At 38.1% G+C, this 21379-nt stretch overlaps 1 protein-coding gene across 1 annotated transcript in view; it reads right to left on the bottom strand.

The window, feature by feature from the left end:
• The window catches only part of LOC149256915 (uncharacterized), a 268484-nt gene extending 248535 nt beyond the window's left edge, over positions 1 to 19949 (bottom strand). The window contains exon 1 of the mRNA XM_089406570.1: positions 19404 to 19949. Coding sequence (XP_089262696.1) covers positions 19404 to 19820 — 417 coding nt within the window. The 5' untranslated portion in view covers positions 19821 to 19949. The remainder of the gene's footprint in view (positions 1 to 19403) is intronic.
• Positions 19950 to 21379: the final 1430 nt, after the last annotated feature.

The raw sequence follows: 21379 nt of genomic DNA on the forward strand, positions 1-21379 counted from the left end.
TAGTTCATATCAAACCATTTGATCCCGATCTATCCTTAGATCTTGTTCTCCATCCACTAGTGAAATCCCTCCTTAGCTCAGATCAAGCAATGCATCATCAACCCATATCATGCGTACTAGATCTCATCCTTCATCAGATATTCAAGACTTTTCAATACACTTGCATAATGATCTTCTTCTCCTTTTATAGTCTTAGGCCTTGCTCAATACCACAGTCCAAAACCATAATAAATCAATACCAAGAGCCCAATACTTGGGATCAACACACTTGTCGAGATACCATGGTCCAGAACCATAGGTTCAAATACCGAGGACTAACTAACACGGACCAAAAGTAAGCTCTCCGACATGTACGTGCTTTTCCGTTCATGAAACTGCGTGTATACCCTACTTGGTATATAGCGAACCTGCGTATACGCAACTTGGTATATAGTGAACATGCGTGTATACCCTACTTGGTATATAGCGAACCTGCGTATATGCGACTTGGTATATAGTGAACATGCGTGTATACCCTACTTGGTATATAGTGAACCTGCGTATATACTCTTCTTTCTTCATTCTGATCATCAATTCTTTGCTACTGACCTGCTGCACTATAATCTGTCATTTTGCCATCAAGGACAACACTTTTCTCATAATGCCAACACTAAAGGGTGAGCATCAAACTTTTCTGAGCCAAGAAGACCAAGATGAGCATGACTATAGTCAATTTCAGACTAAGTCTGGTGAGTCTTTTGATTTTAAACAAGGTTATGATACTGTTGTGTATGAGGTCCACAAACAATATAAGCTGAGAACTAGGACCATTGATATTTATGAACCTAGCAAACCAAAGGATGGCAAACAGCCCAACAAGATTAAAGGCAAGGCTGTTATAACAGAACCAGCTGATATGCCTGTCCCAAACCCGCATCCTGTGACTGTAGAAGACATAACAGAAATGCAGCCTTCTATTGATTAGTCTCTGCCACCTCCTTCCTCTGAGCAAAATTCGACCAGTGTTCCAAAAAACTCTCCTAAAATAGAAAAACCGCAAGCAATCAATTCCCGTAACGCTGATGAACAAAAGAAAATCGCTAGTAATTCAAAAAAAGAAGAAAAAACTGCCATTATCAACACCAAGACTCCATTGGAAAAGCCATTTAACTTAGAAGCAGAGATTGGAAAACTTAAGATATCCATCCCCCTCTCAGAACTTGCCAAACACGATGTGTATAGGCAACAAATTCAAAGATCACTTCAAATCCCAGAGAATAAGGATGATGTAAATGTTTTGGATGATACCCCTGAACTACTGTTTGGTCCAAAAGTTAATGGAAAATCAACATATGGATCTGTCTTGCCCTTTTGTGTCAGTTTACATATACATGACAAAATCTTGCACAATGCCATGTTTGATTCAGGAGCATCGCACAATCTTATGCCCAAAGCAGTTATGGAAAAGCTGAACCTTGATATCACAAGACCCTACAAAGATCTATTTTCCTTTGACTCAAGTCAAGTCAAGTGTTTAGGCCTCATCAAAGACTTGTGTGTCTCCTTAGTCCAATATCCTAACAAGACCATCCTCATGGATGTGGTGGTGGCTGACATCCCACCAAAGTACAGTATGCTCCTATCAAGATCATGGGGAGCAAAGCTCCAAGGATCCCTTCAGTTAGACCTCTCCTATGCCACTATTTCAGTCTTTGGGCAACCAAAGAGACTGTACAGAGAAACACTCATGAAATATGTGGTAAGTAGTGAGAGAAAGCCTGAAAATTTTCCCATTTACTCAATCCATTCTGATATGGATTCTTTTATTTTGTTTAATGATGATACAAATTCTCCAACTGATGATGAGCCTTTGGCTCTAGAACAACAAGCACACATTAATGAAGAATCGGTTGCACACACTGATGAAATTGTCAAAACAGTTAATGCAACCAGTATACAAGAAGAAACTCCCCAAACAGAAACTGCAAATCTGCCCAATCCTAAAAGGGCTGAAACTCTTAGTACTAACCATAAGCAAGAAATCACATGGTATTTAGAGTTTGATGGCTTTGTCAACAAGTTAGGAGCAGGGGCAGGTGTATGGATTCACAATACACATAACAATCATGCAGAAGGCCATGCCTACAGACTGAACTTTAAATGCACCAACAACATGGCAGAGTATGAGGCTCTGCTTTTAGGCCTTAAACTGCTCAAAGCTTTAGGAGCTGCAAAAGTGTCCATTTTAGGTGACTCTGATTTAATCATACAGCAGATGAAAGGTAACTTTGTTACCAATGACAATAGAATGAGGGCCTATAGGACTGTTGCCACTAGTATACTCAATGCATTCACTGAATCCAAGCTTGCCAAAATCTCAAGAGATCATAACATTCATACACACAGCCTAGCCACTTTTGCTAGTACATGCAAGCTTCCCTTTGAGTCAAATCATCATTTTACAGCTGAAATAAAACATAGGTCTGCTGTCCCAAATAACGTTAAAGATTGGCAAGTATTCGAAAATGATGCCCAGATTAATAATTTCCTCACTCTTGAGCATGAATTTGCAAATATTAACATTGACATGGATGATATGAATGATTCCCAACAGCAAACAAATGAAATTTAGCAGGCTATAACAGCTGCAACAGCCAAACAAATCCTGAACCCAACTGTTTTTAACAAAACAAACATAGAACATCTGAAACAAATGCATTTGGAGGAAATAGCCAAAACAGAGGCCGAAGTCATTGACTTAAAAGATAACTTTCTGCCTGCCGGCCTAACTCCATTAGAAGACATGTTTGATGCAAATGATGTTCCTAAAAAACCAAAAATGCAACCATTGAATTCTGATATAGAAGAACACAACATTTGGATAGCAGAAAAGCCAAAAATGATCAAACTATCCAAAAATTTGCCACCTGATCAAAAGCCCAAGTATATTGATTTATTTAAAGAATTCCAAGATGTATTTGCTTGGAGTTATGAGGACTTAAAGTGCTATGACACCTCAGTGATCCAACACACCATTCCCTTAAAACCAAACCAAAAACCCTTCAAACAGAAATTGAGGAGAATCAATCCTGTGCTTCTCCCTTTGATTGAAAAGGAAGTGAAAAGAATGTTTGAAGTAGGTATCATAGCACCCATCAGATTTTCTGAATGGGTATCCAATCTTGTTCCCACAAGAAAGAAAACAGGTGAGATTAGACTTTGTGTAGATCTGAGAAATTTAAACCAAGTCTCCCTAAAAGACCACTATCCTTTGCCCAAGATGGATCACATCCTACAAAGAGTAGTGGGGTCATCTAGAATCTCTTTGCTAGATGGCTTTTCAGGTTTCAATCAAATACTTGTTCACCCGGATGACCAAGACAAGACAGCCTTTACCACACCGTGGGGAACATTTAAGTATGTAAAAATGCCATTCGGACTTAAAAACGTTGGTGCTACCTTTCAAAGAGAAATGGAAATTGCATTTGCCAAAGAAATACATGATTTCCTAGTTGTCTACCTTGATGACTCGGCCCCATTTTCCAAATCTGATCAAGAGCACCTCAAACACTTAAGGCAAATATTCATGACATGTAGGAAGTATGGTATTCCCTGAATCCCAAGAAGTCTCTCTTTGGCCTTGAAGAAGGCAAATTACTTGGCCACATCATATCCAAAGATGGGATTAGAATTGATCCTGAAAGAATCCAAGCCATCCTCCAAATCTCATATCCAAGAAACGTAAAAGAGCTGCAAGCATTCCTTAGAAAGATCAATTTCCTAAGGAGATTTATTCCAAATCTAGCCGAGCTGATAAGATTATTAAGCAACATGTTAAAAAAGGATGCCAAGGTAAAATGGTCTCTTGAAACTAAGCAAGCCTTTGAGAGTATAAAATCTGCCTTAACCCAAACCCCTGTCCTCACCAGCCCACAATTTGACAAAGATTTTATCATTTTTTCTTTTGCATCTGATTATACTATAGCTGCTGTTTTTCTGCAAAAGGATGAACAAGGAACTGAAAAGCCAATTGCTTTTTTCAGCCGAGCCTTAAGAGATGCCCCTTTGAAGTACCCAATCATGGAGAAACAGGCCTATGCACTTGTTAAGGCCATCAAGGATTTCCGAGTGTACATTTTATATTCACATGTGATTGCCTATGTCCCAAACGTTGTTGTAGCAGACATATTGACTCAAGAGGGATTAGAATGCAAAAGAGGCAAATGGATTGCAAACATCCTTGAGTATGACATAGAAATAAAACCAACCAAACTGATAAAGGGACAAGGTTTAGCCAAACTGATTTCCGAGACAAACTTTCAAGCCTTAGACATTAACCAATTGGACAATGAACAGGAGCTGTCGACTTCACAGATCAGTGAAACCTTTTTGCAATCTCCATGGTATGCTGATATATGTTTTGTACTATTAAACTTGTTTGCTCCCCCAGGATTGTCCAGAACCAAGAAAAGATTTTTGAAAATGAAGGCTTTAAGGTTTTGTGTTATAGATGGTGCATTATTTTGGAGAAATCATGAAGGTATATTGCTTAATTGTTTAACCATGAGTGAAACTAACAAAGTCATGAAAGAATTCCATGCAGGTGACTGTGGAGGACATCTATATTGGAAGTCCACTGCTGATAAAATTTTAAGGGTTGGTTTCTATTGGCCCTCTCTTTTTGCAGATGTAAAGAAGTTTGCCATGTCATGTCACAAATGCCAAATCTTTGAGGGCAAAAGAAAGCTGTTGCCCCTGCCCCTGAAACCTATCTCAACCAAAAAACCTTTTTAACAATGGGGTCTTGACTTCATTGGAGAAATCCATCCCTCTTCCTCAGGCCAGCACAAATGGATTTTAACAGCCACCGATTATTTCACCAAGTGGGTTGAAGCCATCCCCTGTAGGCAAGCCAATGACACCATCATTATCCAATTCCTTGAGTGCAATATCCTTTCTAGATTTGGCTGCCCTGAGAAGATCATCACTCACAATGCCGCTGCCTTCAAATCCAAAAAGATGATCAATTTTTGCCACCAATTTCATATTACCTTGGGCCACTCTACAGCCTATTACCCTCAAGGTAATGGCTTGGCCGAATCATCCAACAAGAGCATCATCAACATCATAAAGAAAGTGCTAGAAGAAAACAAGAAGAACTGGCACAAAAAGCTGGTAAATGCCCTATGGGCAGACAGACTTTCAACCAAGAGATCCATTGGGATGAGCCCTTATGAGCTAGTATATGGCATGGAGGCCAGATTTCCTTCATCCTTGGGCATCCCTACTATCAGACTGTTACAAGAAATTCAGGCTGAACCAAATGACATTCAAAGAAGGATTAATCAGACCATTCATCTTCAGCAAACCAGAGAACAAGTTTATGACAGAGCTCAAGTTTTGCAAGAAAAGCTCAAAAAGATGATTGATAAGAGAGTTAAGGCTGAGGATTTCTACATTGGTGACAAAGTTCTAAGGTGGGACTCGCAAAGAGAAGACAAGGGCAAACATGCCAAGTTTGATTTTTTATGGAAAGGGCCATTCGTTATTTCTGTTGTTCAGGGAAATAACACATATTTTCTCAAATCTGTAGAGGGCAACTCTGCTGAAGAAGGCCCTGTTAATGGCCGTATGCTGAAACATTACCATGATCCCTTCTAAGGGATACGATGCAGCTCTGTATATATTTCTTGTACAATAATATTTGTATATATCAGCACTTTGTTTATTTTTCCGAATGTTGGAGGAGCAGCAGTAAATTTTGTAAAGACACAGCCCATGCAAGTATTCCAGTTTTAAAAAGCTCTGTCTCTGCACTAAATTCAACAAAACAGAAAGAGTAACACTGATACATCAAAGCAATTCATGGCAAAAAGAAGCTGTTTGTAATCTTGCAGTCTTAAGTTTCATATCAGCAGTTGTTTCTAGATCGAGGCTAAGGCAAACACATGAGTTTTCATCCATGTTCTGACACTGTTTCAAAGGCACAATGCTCAAGCAACATTCTACATAATAGCAAGCACGCGGAAGAAAGCAGATAGTGCTATGCATTTCACAATATTTCAGTTGAGGAGAAGGTTGTTCATATTACAAAGTTTCAAGTATCTAACAGCCAGCACAAAGAAGTGTTTCCAGTCTACAGCAACAATAGAAGATCAAGGCAGTCTGACCTGTTGTTCTTGGCTTTTCACAAGGAAAAGCCATCCCCAAGTGGAGCCACCGTTAGCCTCCTGTTGCAACAAGTGTTCATCTTTCATGATTGACATTTGTACATGCCAAATATGTCATCTTTCATGCTGAAAGGTTCCATATTTCCAAAATAGGTCAAAGAAAAGGCCATGAAAGTGTGCCAGTCCAAGTACCACTGCTGTATTCCAATTTTGATGACTTAACCATTTTTTAAGAATGTTCTATAAAAGGGAGGGCCAAATAGTTTAATCTTGGCCTCCCTAGGTTTCAATTTCTTGTTTTAGAATATAGAGAATGATATATGTCCAAACAGCTTAATCTTGGCAGATTTGTAGATAGGTAGAGAATCAAAGGAGTCCAACTGCTTAATCTGAGCCCTTGGCAGAAATAAGTGTAGATTTAGATAGAAAGACAGTCAAAAAGAGAAAAAAGGATAATCAGGGTCTGCAAGTCTAAGTACACCCAAACCAAAAAAAAGAAAAAATGTTAGGTGACTAGGCTGGGTAGGTAGCTGTGTGGTTGCAGAATCATGGCTTGTGATCCATTTCATGTTGTCAAATGTCATATTAAGTAAGATCACAAGTTGGAGGCAGTTTTCATCTGCAGGAACTCAAGCTAGACATTACTAACTTCCCCTTCTTCTTCTTCCCCAAATCACTTACTAACTTCCCCGAAGAGGTCAAGATCTTCTTGATTCCTCTTAATTTCATCATCTTCCATATCAGTTGCCTTGGTGAAGACCTGTTTCACTCAATGATTGTTCATTCCTCCTCTATAAGTCATTTTTCCCCTTAAAAATAGCCTAAGATTCACATACTTAGCGCTCTCTGGTCACCTACATATTAACTACTAATTCTATTATCTAGCTCCCTATCTATTTCCCCTTCCCCCACTAAAAACTATGTATAAAAATCCCAAAAATATAATAATACCCCCTCCTTGGCACTATAGCCCTATTCTTAAAGTCTGGGAAATAGCAGTCCATCTGGGGCTGTTATTAGCCCATCCGTGTCCTTACAGGGGTTAGTCTGACACCTAGTCATTCTAACAACCTTTCCCCCTTAGCCCTAACCCTACAAAACCCACTTCTTCACCTTTACCCTAAAGTCTTGCCCGCAAAACACTTAACCCGCTCGCTAATAAACCCCCAAAACTCGCAAAACCAAAGTGTAAACCCCGCCGCGCAATATTAATATGCGAATATTCCCGCGGGCCCCGATCCATTATTCCCCCGCCGCCTTACCCGTCTCACCAATCGTCCGATCGTCCGCGCCCCAGATCAACGGTGGGCGGGCCTTCCCATTCCCCAACCCGCCGATGGTTAGCGTCCGGGAGATGGGCGGTTTTGCCGCCGTACTCCCGCCATGCGTCGCCCTCTCGGCTGTGGCGGAGCCCCTCCTCCGATACCGCCGTCTGCCCAAAGGTGGTGCGCCCAAAACCGAAAACCGCTTCCGCCCTCCTGTGTCAGCACCACGTCACCTGCTGACGTCATCTGCCTGTGTCGGCCTCCTGCCACCATACTGCCAACTCACCCTGCCACGTCACTGCCACCGTGTCACTGCCATGTCACCCACCGTACATGCTGACGTCACCCTACTGACATCATCATGCTGACGTAATCCGCCGTACTGGGTCCCACCCGCTGACGTCATGCTGACGTCATCAACAAAAAAGGCGCGAAGGCGAAAATCGTGCTTAGGAAGCCCGGATTCAAATTCTGAGGCAGTTTTTCATGCGCGATTCGCGCATGGCTACGGGAAATGGGCCAAAATGGAAAGACCCTCATCGCGCAGCCCCCAGCAAGCCCAAAAGGCGCAGAATGACCCGTTTTTCTTTGCGAGGCATTCAGAAAGGAGCAAAAAATAGTTCTAAAGGAAACAGAGGGCCAAACAGCGGCCATTAAATATTGATTTGACAATTTCAGCACCACAGCACATCGAAGAAGCGGCAAAGAGTATCAGTAGAATATTTTTAAAGGAAATCCGCAGTTCCCAAAGCAAGTTAACATTGAATGGCCTCCAACAAAGTCAAATAGGGCGGTGTAAGCCCATTAAAGCTCTCAAATCACAGTTAAAACATTTAAGGCCGCCGAACAGCAATGGACCAGAGACCCATGCGCAGTTATTACAGAAACACTGCACCAAGCCATTAAGGACAACACATTAACTCAGTTTTGATACGGCTGCCCTCAGCGCAGCTCAGATATTTTCTTGCATTTATTGCTGGATAGGATTAGGTTAAAGTGATCATTTTTCTTTAGGACCTGTTTAGGTCAAGCTGCAATAGACAAGTTTTGATATTTTTTCCTATATATACCACCCTCTGTATTGTTTTAAGGGTTGGTTGGTTGATAATCTTCATTAGAGACTCGCACTGGATATCTGAGATGTTTTACTTAATAAAAGATTGCTGAACACCCTGGAGCAATGACTGTCTGCTCTATGTCTAATGGTATGAATAAATGAATGTGGAATTCTTGTGCTGCAGTATGAATCAATAAGTGTTTCTCACCTCTGTTATTCCAATTTCACATATGCTTAAGTTACAGAACAAAGGATTGGTTTAGAATTTGCTTAGCCGCACTCTATGCTTAGTTTCTGTGGCTTATTAATGTTTTCCTCTTGATTTAGGCATAAATATGAATTCCTTCATGCCTCATGTTTGATCTATTTCACATATGAATGACTGTTATCTAGGAATTCTTAACTGCTCCTAGATAGGGCTCATTTATCTCCTTTCTGCTAACCTCACTGAGAGATTCTTAATTGCCTCTCATTCCTTAGCCTTTAATCCATCTTTTTACCTTAAATGATTGTTTCATATGCAGCTAGCTTGCTCCATATTCTTTCTTGTGACCAAGAAAACGCACCAGCAGTCTTACTCCTTGACTCCACGCCCAATGGTTCTAAAACTTTCGTGCTACCCCTGCCTCTTTACCTGAAAGTATCGTCCTTCCCACCAAAACTTAAACAAAACCCCCTTGAACTCAATAACTAGCCTAAAATCATCTCCAACAAAGCTAAATCAGAAAGAGAGAGCCCTCTCTGATTGCAGGTGGGCTAGAACCTGCAGTCCAAAGATTGGTCTGTGGTTACCTCGGTCGTATCCTTTTGTGTTGATCAAAAGGACAACCTGAGTGATAACATGTGGCTCTTCATCTTCTGATTTCTCTTCTGTTTTAGAGTCTGATTCTTCTTCCTTAAGCTCAAACTCTATCTTCTCAGGTTCCTTTGATGGGACTTCATGTTTAATAACATCTTTCACCTCTCTGAACACCACATCTCGGGTGTACACAACCTTCCTTGTTGCTGGGTTCCAAAGCTTACAACTCTTTAAACCATTCTTATACTCAATAAATATGCATTTTTCAGATTTACTATCCACATCCACATCGTATATCGGTTATGCCAACAGTGCAAGTCGCTTCTCTAGGAATCTAGCCTTGGCATCATGGGCCATTTTCACCCCCTTGCATATGTTAGTTGATTCTAACGTTGTGCGCATTGGATCTGCCACCAATAAGCAGGTTGAATATGATGCAGAGTAGGTTTGTTAGTCAATGCCCCTGCTCATCACATCCTTCATCTTCATGTTCGTTTGAATTCCTTGTTGCTTGTCATGCAATTGAATGGTGTGTATCATATGCATAACCAAGTCCTATTTAGAAAATATCTGAGTTAAGTTGTTGGTACGTGAATTTGAAACCATTACTTTCATTCATGTTCCTAGTGCCCAAAATAACTATGTAGATACCACTGAAAATAACATTCTAGATTTGCATTTATCACAGGTATATCACAGAATACAACCATAAACACAATACATCGTGAACCATTATCGTCATATAAAATATGCATAACTACATTATGTATCGACATATAAAAATAAATGTGTTTGGAGTCCACTACTCTAAATACATCCGGTATGCCCATAGCATACTAGGCGACACATAAGCCCCTACATCAACTTATCATTCTTTGGAGGATTTCGTGCCAAATTAGGGCCAATATGCTTGAATCCCTTTTTCAAGCACTTGGAACACAATGGCGCTCCACAAACTCCTCCTCCTAGGGGACATCATTCCCATCGTTGCATACCAGATCAATCCCCTCCATCACATATGCTTATGGTTAGTATCCCATGCTTAGGGCATGATGGTTTTCCCTAGCCATATTCTCAATTGATTAACATAAGTCTTGGCCTAGATCCCACCAGATCTAGGTATGGTCAATTATCCTACCATTCCTTGGATAGTTTGTCTTGCCGGCCTCTTCAGCGAGCCATATTCACATCACATATCATAGATGTTTGATACCATATCTTCAAATATTCTACTCTATGTCATACCACCTTTACCACATCATCCCCATGTTTGATTTATTGGGTGAGGATGATTCTAGACCTCCTCTAGTAGTTCATTCTCGTTTTCCTCTTCCCTTAATTCTTCCCCATGAACCATCGTTCCAAGAAGCATTAAAGCCATCTTTAGACAAGTAAGGCCGCTTGCCTGAAAGTCGCAGATCAAAATTCCAATGGTTGGTTTGTCCGCTACGATATCCACAAGATTTAGGGTCTTTTCCTCCTCTCCAAATTCACCAAATATCAATGTGTACAGGAATTAAATTGGAGGGAAAACACCCTTTTATAAGAAAATCCCCAATTTTTATGTCGCCCCTTGCGACCAAACCATAGCTCAGTTTAATGAACCGTTAGCATTGTTGGAAAGCTCTCATCAAGCACTATAATGGGTCTTTCTTAGTTTTTGATTATTTGACACTTCACCAGGAAGCGAACCGTTAGCATTGTTGGAAAGCTCTCATCAAGCACTATAATGGGTCTTTCTTAGTTTTTGATTATTTGACACTTCACCAGGAAGCCATTTTTCCAATAAGGGTCACTTCGTTGCCTCTCAAAATCGAATTTCTTCATAAGAGACACTTGTACTTTGGAGTCCACCTTCCCTTGGCGCTTTTCGTCTCACATGTCGATTTTTTTCATGAGAAATCATCATTTTCTCATGTTTTCATGGTCCCCGCCGAACTTATTTTGTGTGGCAGCATCATCAAGTCACCCTTGTTCAGAGCATCTGCGATGAGTCACCTTTGCATCCATGGAGTATGTTTCACCTCCCATTGTATCATGTCACAGTATTCCATCCATATTTGCATACCATTCATCCTGTGTTACCCCTTTTGGCCTTCAGTCATAATGTCCACCATCCCATTCGGAGTCGACAAGTCAATCATACACTTTATTCTCTGACAAGGGAATTCGTCTGTTTATCCTTTGGTCCCATCTTCTCCATTTTCCCTAGTGTCAGTGCATCAGTCACATTACTATTTTCTCTCGTGCCTTAGTTGAGGATCCTCATTGCCTCACCTATGGCAGGCCATATTCTATCGACATCAGAACATCTATTCCAGAAGAAAGACCTAGAGGGCGGTGTACCTTTGTTCTAGCTTCCACTCTTGTTTGATGCCTCGAATCAAGTAAAGGGAATCATCATTTCCCGTTGACTTGGTTGTTTCATGTTCCTGATTCACACATGATGGTCCAGTGATGCAGCAGATTGTACCAGTGATTCTCGGGTATGTGTGAGATGTTTCACACCTCATGAGGAGGTGGCTGTTCATGTAGCCCCCCACATGCCTAGATGCCTTCATATTATGCTACAGCCTCAGATGCAATTTTGCATATTTGATGGGTTCGAACCCTGCCACTTGTAGCACTCATGACATGTATGTCTCCTTCAGATGATCCATCCAGTTTTGTCGAGCCCTTTCCTGTTCAACAGGGCTTCCTTGGTTGTTATACCCTCCCTCCCACCCATTTTTTGAGCGAAGGGCCATTATACCTCATGTACTCAAATGTTATTGTATCCAATCCTAGCTCATGTTTTTCCAAGCGCAGGGACACATTGTATTATTTTCAGGCTCATTTATGCCAACATGTCATGCACTTTATTGCTCAGCTTCGTTTTCCTGGGCGCACTATTATTTTTGTACTAAGTTGTCTCGGCGGGTATAGGTATGCCTCCCTCGCCTCACTGAGATCTGATACCACAACATAAAAGGAGACTTACATTAGTCTCGCCCCCTCTATTGCTATACTTTGTCACTTCAACTTCATTGGTCTCTCTCTCTCTCTGAGTCCACTTCGTTGCCTAGTGATTGTATCCTTACAACGTGCTTCGGTCATACGTTTTGCTCCTAATGCTCGTACATTGGGGGGCAATCTGCAATCAGCAAAAATTGGTCATCTAGCCCTAATTTACTAAATGGATCGAAGTACACCATGTAGGGCCAATTTTACCATAGTAAAATTGCTTTCACTATGAGAAATTACTTAATAAACCAAATTTGTTAAGTCATTTATAATTAAACCCATGAAGAATAATTAAATAAATAACTATTTATTTAATTATCTTTTAGGAATAATTAATTAAACCATTGTTTAACTAATATTCCTTCTCATATTTGACCCAGTTATGAGAAATAAACAAATAAATCATTAATTATCTTATTTTTCTCTAAGAATAATTAATTAATCACTAATTAGTTATTATTTCTTGTCAAATTTGACTAAATCCCCTAAGAATACTTAAATAAATCCTTATTTGTTTATTATTTCTTAACCATATTTCTTGAGATGATAAATAAATCATTTATTTATTTATTATTTATAAATAAAAGTTCAAATATTTTTTCCCTCCGACCAAATATAATAAAATATTCCAAATGGTTAATTCTAGAATTTGGTTAATAATATTTTATCACTTCCAATTATTCAAGAATAACCTAATATGTTGTTATAAATAAAAGAGTTTTACATTTATTCTTCACTTTTGATTATTTTCATTGTTGCACTCACTGTTGTAACTCTAATTATTAACATTGTCGCACACCATTTTTCTTTTCCATTTGAGTTTTCATTGAGCTCAAACATTTTGTTTACTCGGTTTTACACATTATAGAGGAAAGAGGCTCTACAAAAGCTGAAGACATTGATGATAGCCAAGAACCCATCCCATAGAGGGGGACTGGCAACATTATTTGTTCCATCCGCAAGTGTTGTTTAATAAAATATATTCTTTATATATCTGGTTTCCATTGGATTATTGGAGTTGCGCTTATTTCCTTATGTTGTTTAACTAGTTTTGTTGCATAGATCAGGGCTTTGACAGGTTTTGTTTCTATCATTTGTTGTAGATCCACACTGTTTAACAACCATTTTTATTAAGGAATTTAGACTTCTGTGATCCATAACAATGTTTAGAAAATCTTCGGCAAAATCACATAAACCATCTTTTGTCGACGCGTTTCGAACCAACCAGTGTGGTTCATCGTCAAGACAAGTTGAAGAACCAATCCTAATCAGCTAAGTCGGATTGGTTCTTCAACTTGTCCTGACGATGAACCACACTGGTTGGTTTGAAACGCGTCGACAAAAGATGGTTTATGTGATTTTGCCGAAGATTTTCTAAACCATTTTTATTGTTTGGGTTGTTTGTCATCCACAGCCTAAAGTAATTTCTTTTCGTACACCTTGAAGAAGAATACTTATTAACAATTTCAATTCGGCCACGAGCTCCTATAGGTGGGCTCTCGGTAAAACCCACAATCCTCGCCTGAAAAAGATGACAAAGTCAAGCAGGCCAAAATTCAAACCTTCAAAATGAGGTTTGAAATCTTAAAAATGAGCGAAAAAAACAAAAAAAAAAAGAAAGAAAAAAAGAGAAAACAAAAAAAGCATAGCAGAATACTTCCTCAAGGTTGATGAAGTGAAGAAGTCAAGGAAGATATGATTGTTCAAAAGGTTTTAAGATCTCTACCCATGAGATTTAATGCCAAAGTATTTTCTATTGAAAAAATCGTTGATTTAAAGAATCTCAAAATGGATTAGTTGCTTGGTACTCTCACAACCTATGAAATGAGAGTAGGAAGAGAGAAGTATGAACCCAAGGAGGCAAAATTCAAAGCGTCCAAGGAGACAAAGATCATCAAGATTTCTCTCGTTGTGAATTTGATCAAGAGCTAGCTCAATTTGATAGGAAACTAAAGTGTGACTCAAGAAAATATAAAGTGAAGTTGCCCTTTAAATGATTTGATTGTGGAAGGATTGGACATTTTTTTTCCAAGTGCCCTTACAAAGAAAAGACCGAAAAGGAAGATGATCAAAAATTTAGAAACAAATCTCAAAAACATCCGAAGAATAAGTTTTATAAAAAAGGGCTCTACTCCAAAGAGGAATGCTCAGCACCAGAGTTAGACAGTGAAAGATCTTCACAAGACGATTCAAATAAGTATTTACTCATGGCATTTGGAGAAGACTCTAAGAAACAAAATATTACTAACTCTGAAGAGGAATAAGAAGAAGTAGGAGTAATGGACTTTGAAGGGGAACTCGTCATTTGTCTTGATGATTTAAAGAAGGCAAGGAGAAAGAACAAACAGCTAAAAGAACAACTACAACGTGCTAAAGAAGGTATGTACAACCCTGACAATGAGGAGTTTGTATATCAAAAAGAAAACTTAAAGAAGCTATTAAAAGCAAAAATAGTTTAGCCTTTCTACTAGAAGAAACACTTCAAGAAGTCATTAAAAGCAAAGATATTTGAACCTTTCTACTAGAATAAAAACAAGGAACATGTGAGAAACTAGAAGAAGAGAACAAGCATTTAAAACATGAGATGTACAAGGTAAAGAAGGAAATGATCTCAAAAAGATGCAAAGATGAAATTATATCCTTAAAAGTCAAATTAGATGTTATTCAAGATTTGATCCATGAATGGGAAGAGAATTATCAGAGTCTCGAGGCAGAGGTCGTCTCTCTGAGAACGGATCTTGAGAAAAAGAAGACCGAGAAAGGTATAAATGAAAATTTTGCAGAATGAATAAGGAAGCTAGATCAGATTCTAAACATTCAAATGTCTTCAGGAAAAAAAAACAGGCCTCGGATACTCCAAACCACGAGAATCTTCTATGGGAAAGATGAACTTCAGGTCCATGGGATTTGTGGAAACTCAGAGCTATTCAAATATGTATCAAGAAAGAATTAATGAAGACAAAAGTTAGCAAGCCAAAGAGGAGCCCAGCATTGGAATAATAACTCCATCTACCCCAAGGAAGCACACCAGCGGAGAATGAATCAATCAACCAGACAATAGAGGTACCTTCATGCACAAACTCATGAACTTTCCAACTTCAAGTACTCTTATTTATTTTATGGTCATTGTCATAAATGTCACATCTTTGGATATAAGGTTGTTGATTGTAGAAGGATCAAAGTTGAAAGAGATGAAAATTTTAGATACAATAAGTATCAGAATTTTAGATCTCAAAACTCTCCTCTCAAAAATCAAAATGCCTTCTCTCCCCTAATGAGTGATGTTGAATGTTTCAAATGGAATAATTTTGGGCACAAGAAAAGTGAGTACAAAAGCAAGTTTGAGTACCCATCTAAATCTCAGAACACTTGGAAACCAACTTTTTGAAAAGATAAAGAGAACTGGAAACGAAAAGTTGGAAAGAGCATGGAATGTGGACTTTCTCTATTAACACATAATCATGAAAACATATGGTATGTGGATAGTGGTTGTTCCAAGCATATGACTGGGGATAAGAGCCAATTTTTGTTGTTAATAGAAAATGATAGAGGGAACAATGTCACTTTTAGCAACAATGCCCAACAAGAATTAAGGGTAAGGGCATAGTCAGTCTTGATGAAAATACTAAAGCCCAAAATGTGTTGTATGTAGAAGGTCTCAAGCACAACTTGCTTAGTGTAAGTCAAATGTGTGATAATGGCTATAATGTGACATTTCAATCAAAGGACTGTGAGTTCCGAAATGAAGAAAATGGGAAGTTGGTGGGAAAAGCAATAAAAATTCACAATAATGTGTGTTTGATGACTCCAGAGTAATTTTCTATTTGAGCAATTCAAGTGAACCCTGGTTGTGGCATAATGGACTTGGTCATATGAATTTTGACAATCTAATAAGTCAGCGAGTTTGGGGCTGTGAGAGGTTTTCCAAGACTGTCAAGGCCCGATAATTCAATCTGCAAGTCATGTCAATTTGATAAGTAAACTAGGACTCATTTCAAGAAAACACAGCTCTCTTCATCTAGACCATTAGAACTAATTCACAGATATATCTACAACCTAACTAGAAAAAAAAATAGTGACCATAGCTCTGATACCATGTTGAAGAATCTAGGGCAAGGAGTTAATGAGATTCTTCTTACATGATAACTATTTGAAAGGTATTTAACATTTTGATTATTAGCATGTTCTTTAGTGTGTCTTCTTTAGTTCATCAAATAGCTACGAAAAACAAAGAGACAATAACACAAAGTGTTGGCATTCTGCCAGTGCCAAAACCTCTCCCTCTTGTAGAAGAAAACCCACACATAATTCTTCTTATAAAGATTATAATTGACAAACACCAAGACCATAACCCTTGAATTATAATACCACTCCAAGACCAAGACACCAATCCTCTTCTTTGTCACTATTGAGATAATCATCACTGTTGGATTTTGAAGTTCAATTCCATTACTAAGGTTACCTTCATCGAGATCATTATTGCACCTTCTCTGAGATTGTCATTTAAAATATCTAAATAAATGTAACCTACATTCTCTTTAAGTTTTAATGCAAAAATTAGTTATTTTCATTTTCTTTGGGCGGACATCAAGTAAATATTTTTTTTATTGGAGATGTGACATACTTACACATCATCCACATACACTGGACAGTAGAATTGGAGTATTTAAAAATTAAAAATTAAAAAATCTATAAAATAAAATGAAAAATTTTCCTCAAATTCTATGCTCCAAAACTCAAATTCTACACTCCAAAAAGAAAGTTTTGAAAACTTTTAATAAAAAGAAATTTAAATTTATCTATTAGTTAACTTATTTCATTTAAAATATCTTAATAAATTGTAACTTACATTCTATTTAAGTTTTAACACAAAAAATAGTTATTTTCATTTTCTTTGGACATACATCAATTAAATATTTTTTTCTTATTAGAAGTGTGACATACTTACACATCACCCACTTTAGAATTGGAGTATTTAAAAACTAAAAAATTAACAATAAAAAATCTATAAAGTAAAATGAAAAATTAGGAAATGAATACCTTACATACACACTCCAGAGATTTCCACGTCAAATTTATTATAATCCCTTTGACAACGATATAAATTTTCAACGATATAAATTTAGAATTAAAATGAATGTACATTGATCATATCCTCAAACATAAATTATACTCAAACATAATAAGCCTTCCAAAAACTAATGAGAGCCATCATAGACACTACAGACACAAAAACTTTTGAAGCTCCTCGCCTTTATTTGACAGCTTTTCATTTGCTGGGTGGAATCTTAACAGCCTTTCTATAATTAGTAAGATGAGCTTTGGATGGCATTGAAAGGTCTTCAAGTCTCATATTACAAGACATCAAGTCCTCAGGTCAACATCTGCTCGTGGGATCTCATGTCCATTGTCTGATCAGCGTCCCGATTTGACTTCACCATAAGCCTGGTATCATTTATTCTCCCTTTCTTATCCTTTGGCATTCTATCCTTCAGTCGGAAGCTGTGGATTGATCATAATTTAGTTATTGTTCACCTTATTTTAGACAATAAATCTAACAGATCTCTGTCCATATACCATTTGTGTAAAATAGGCAGTCATGAACTCTTCTCTGCCCATATTCCATCTGTGTGAAGTGGGCGGTCATGAACTTTTTGAAGTTAAGATTAAAGGACTTTGCACCGTAGGTCCAAAGTGCCTCAGGGCCACTTGAATTCACAATTTACCTCCCAAAAACAGATAATTGTTGCACCCCAAAGTTAAAGAGCCTTGTGTTAGATAATAGTTGCACCCCAAAGTTAAGGAGCCTTGTGTTTATTTGTTGCAGGGGATACATAAACATTCTGATGGTATCTGAGATTGTCTGCATGCAGGTAAAGTGACTTTACAACGTCATAAAGATTGTAACACGGATATACATATCTGTGATAATTTAGGTTGTTTGTGCAAATTAAGCTACCCATAATTTTCAGATTGTGACACATACACAGCCCTAGTAACTCGGTTTGCGTGTGGGAGTGAAATCACTTGATGAGATTTGAGAGTTTATGACACTTTGGTTAGCAATTGCAATTTGCCAGTCGCTCACTAACAGATAAGGGGTCAGAATGCACGAATGCAGTAAGAACAATTGCCTTCATGAATGGTTCACCAGGGAAAAAAAGCATGCAAGGTCAAAAATATGTGCCTTCAATTAGCTTTAGTATGAAAGACAGAAAACGGGTGCTGCACAGCAAACCTGACGCTGCTTCTAATCCGTGATCAGAGAGGTCACAGCGGCTTGGCACTCCTATTTAGCAGATTTCTAGCATAATCTTTGAAATTAAATACGGTACATCAAACCTCTTATGAGCTAACATTTAATGTAAAACTTAAAAACAAGAAATAAAATTGAATAGTGGCAACAGGGTAATGTGGAATTTGGATATGCCTTGCCATAATGTGTCTTTTAAATAAAAACCCAAAGGAACTCCCAACATGACTCAGCATAGAGTTCATTAAAAGTTTGAAAACCTCTGACAGAAACCCTATACCCTTGCAAATAAGTTAAACTAGAGGATAAATTTCCACATTAAAAAAATAGAGGACCTTGCTCCAAGAGGGACACTTAATAAGGCCATTTCCTTTAAGAGCAGACCCAAAAGATGTTAATGGAGGAAAATGGTACCCTACGACCCATGAATTAGTTCTGACAAGGTTAAACAGAGAAATTTAGATGGCTAAAAGTTGGCAAGCATGGGTTTTAATTCACTGTTCCGATGTTTATGGTGTCAAGACTCAGAGTAAATTTAGATTGGAACTAATAAACTTGGAAATTATACTGAATCGAACTCAAATTTGCCAGCCAAACAGTTCGAACCTACCTTATGAAACAAAAGAATTAAAAGCTCGGACCAACTCAAACCCAATGTGTCTGAATAAAAAAATAAATGCCTACAAAAACCAGTTATATAAACCCATTTATCGAGCAATTACAGCCAATGAGAATAAAATAAAATACATAAAACAGAGCGATTGGGGTTACATACCCAAATCCAGATAACCCAGCACAGCCTGGGGTTAATCTTCCCAGGTTCAGTTCCCTTCTAATAAACCAGGAGTACAAAATAAAGTTAGCTGGGTAGATATACCTTGTAGTAGAATAAGAGCAGAAGCATTAGATTGGGAATCATAAAGGTCCATGTAGGGGGGCGACCAAACACAGGAGGTTTCCGCCGTCGTTCCGATCTGATCATGTCCCTCACATACAGATCTTCATTCGATAACCTCAACCTCTGGGCAAGCGTGGCGGCTCCAGGGTTCTCGTTCGGCGATCTGAAGCGCCGGATGCTGTTGAAGAAACTGTAGGTTTTGGAGAAAACTAAGTTCAAATAATGATTCTTGAAGAGAGGATAGCCATTACTATCAGTGGGGAATGGAACAGAATGCGCCAACAAGAAGAACGGATCGGCCTGTGAACGTCTGGGTTGTAGCAGAACGTAATGAATGACATTACTTATCTGCTTCACATTTTCCTTATCTATCCCAGACGAGAACAATTTAGACATAGTATTGTCTGAGCAAGCAATTCTCCAATCTAAAAGAAACCCCTCACAGTCAAGTGCCTTATCCTTCTTCCCACTTCCGTGTTTTTTTCAATAACATGTGGGGATTTACACCTCCACAATCTATTTGTGTGTGCCTTATCCTTCTTCCCACTTCCGTGTTTTTTTCAATAACATGTGGGGATTTACACCTCCACAATCTATTTGTGTGTGCCTTATCCTTCTTCCCAAGCAATTCTCCAATCTAAAAGAAACCCCTCACAGTCAAGTGCCTTATCCTTCTTCCCACTTCCGTGTTTTTTTCAATAACATGTGGGGATTTACACCTCCACAATCTATTTGTGTGTGCCTTATCCTTCTTCCCACTTCCGTGTTTTTTCAATAACATGTGGGGATTTACACCTCCACAATCTATTTGTGTAGATCTTTGGCGTTAATAGGCATTATTAAGGACCCTAGAGTTACTTTGTACATAATATTTAAAGGAGCTAATTTTTTATTTTAATTTTAGGAATTACATTTTATTTAAAAGTTACTCCAGATATCCAATGTTAAATCATTAACAATATTAGCAAAACTCTATGATTTGCAACTTGAACATGATGTTTAGAAGAAGATATATAAGTATTTTCATTACATATACCAATCTTTTACATGAATTTTACTGGTTACATTTTATTTCATAGAATGAATTAAAATTATGTTTTACTAATAATGTGTTTGCACAAGCTTTAAGGGATAACTCAATTGGTCGAGCCTTCATTGCTAAATATCTTGTCTATTAGGAGGTCACGAGGTCAAATCTCCTTAATACCCTTGGGGTTAGGCCCAATATATTAGACCGTGTTTAGTAGTCACTGGAAACATAACTAGCAATCCAATCTCTAAGTTTGTTTCTAGCAATCCAATCTCTAAGTTTGTTTCTAGTGTTTTATCTCTGATTAACATAGCTAGCAATGCAATCTCCAAGTTCGACATAACTAGCAATCCAATCTCCAAGTTTGTTTCTAGTGTTCTATCTCTGATTGACATAGCTAGCAATGTAATCTCCAAGTTTGTTTCTATAATATTTGAGAACCTGCAATGTAATCTCCAAGTTTGTTTCTAGTGTTCTATCTCTAATTATAAATTGACATAACTAGCAATCCGATCTCCAAGTTTGTTTCTAATGTTCTATCTCTGATTGACATAGCTAGCAATGCAATCTCCTAGTTTGTTTCTAAAATATTCGAGAACCTACTGCTCTATGTATAAATTGACATAACTAGGAATGCAATCTCCAAGTTTGTTTCTAGTGTTCTATCTCTGATTTCGTAGCTCTCAATGCAATCTCCAAGGTTGTTTCTTTAATATTCGAGAACCTACTGCTCTGTGTATAAATTGACATAACTAACAATGCAATCTCCAAGTTTTTTTCTAGTGTTCTATCTCTGATTTTGTATCAGAGCAAAGGGAAATAGCTAGCAATGCAATCTCCAAGTTTGTTTCTAGTGTTCTATATTTGATTTGGTATCTGAGAAAAGGGAAAATTCGAGAACCTATTGCTCTCTGTATAAATTGAC

Source organism: Pinus tabuliformis, chromosome 6 (genome assembly GCF_031772625.1).
Source record: "Pinus tabuliformis cultivar Carrire ecotype Pingquan chromosome 6, CPIR1, whole genome shotgun sequence".
Taxonomy (NCBI): domain Eukaryota; kingdom Viridiplantae; phylum Streptophyta; class Pinopsida; order Pinales; family Pinaceae; genus Pinus; species Pinus tabuliformis.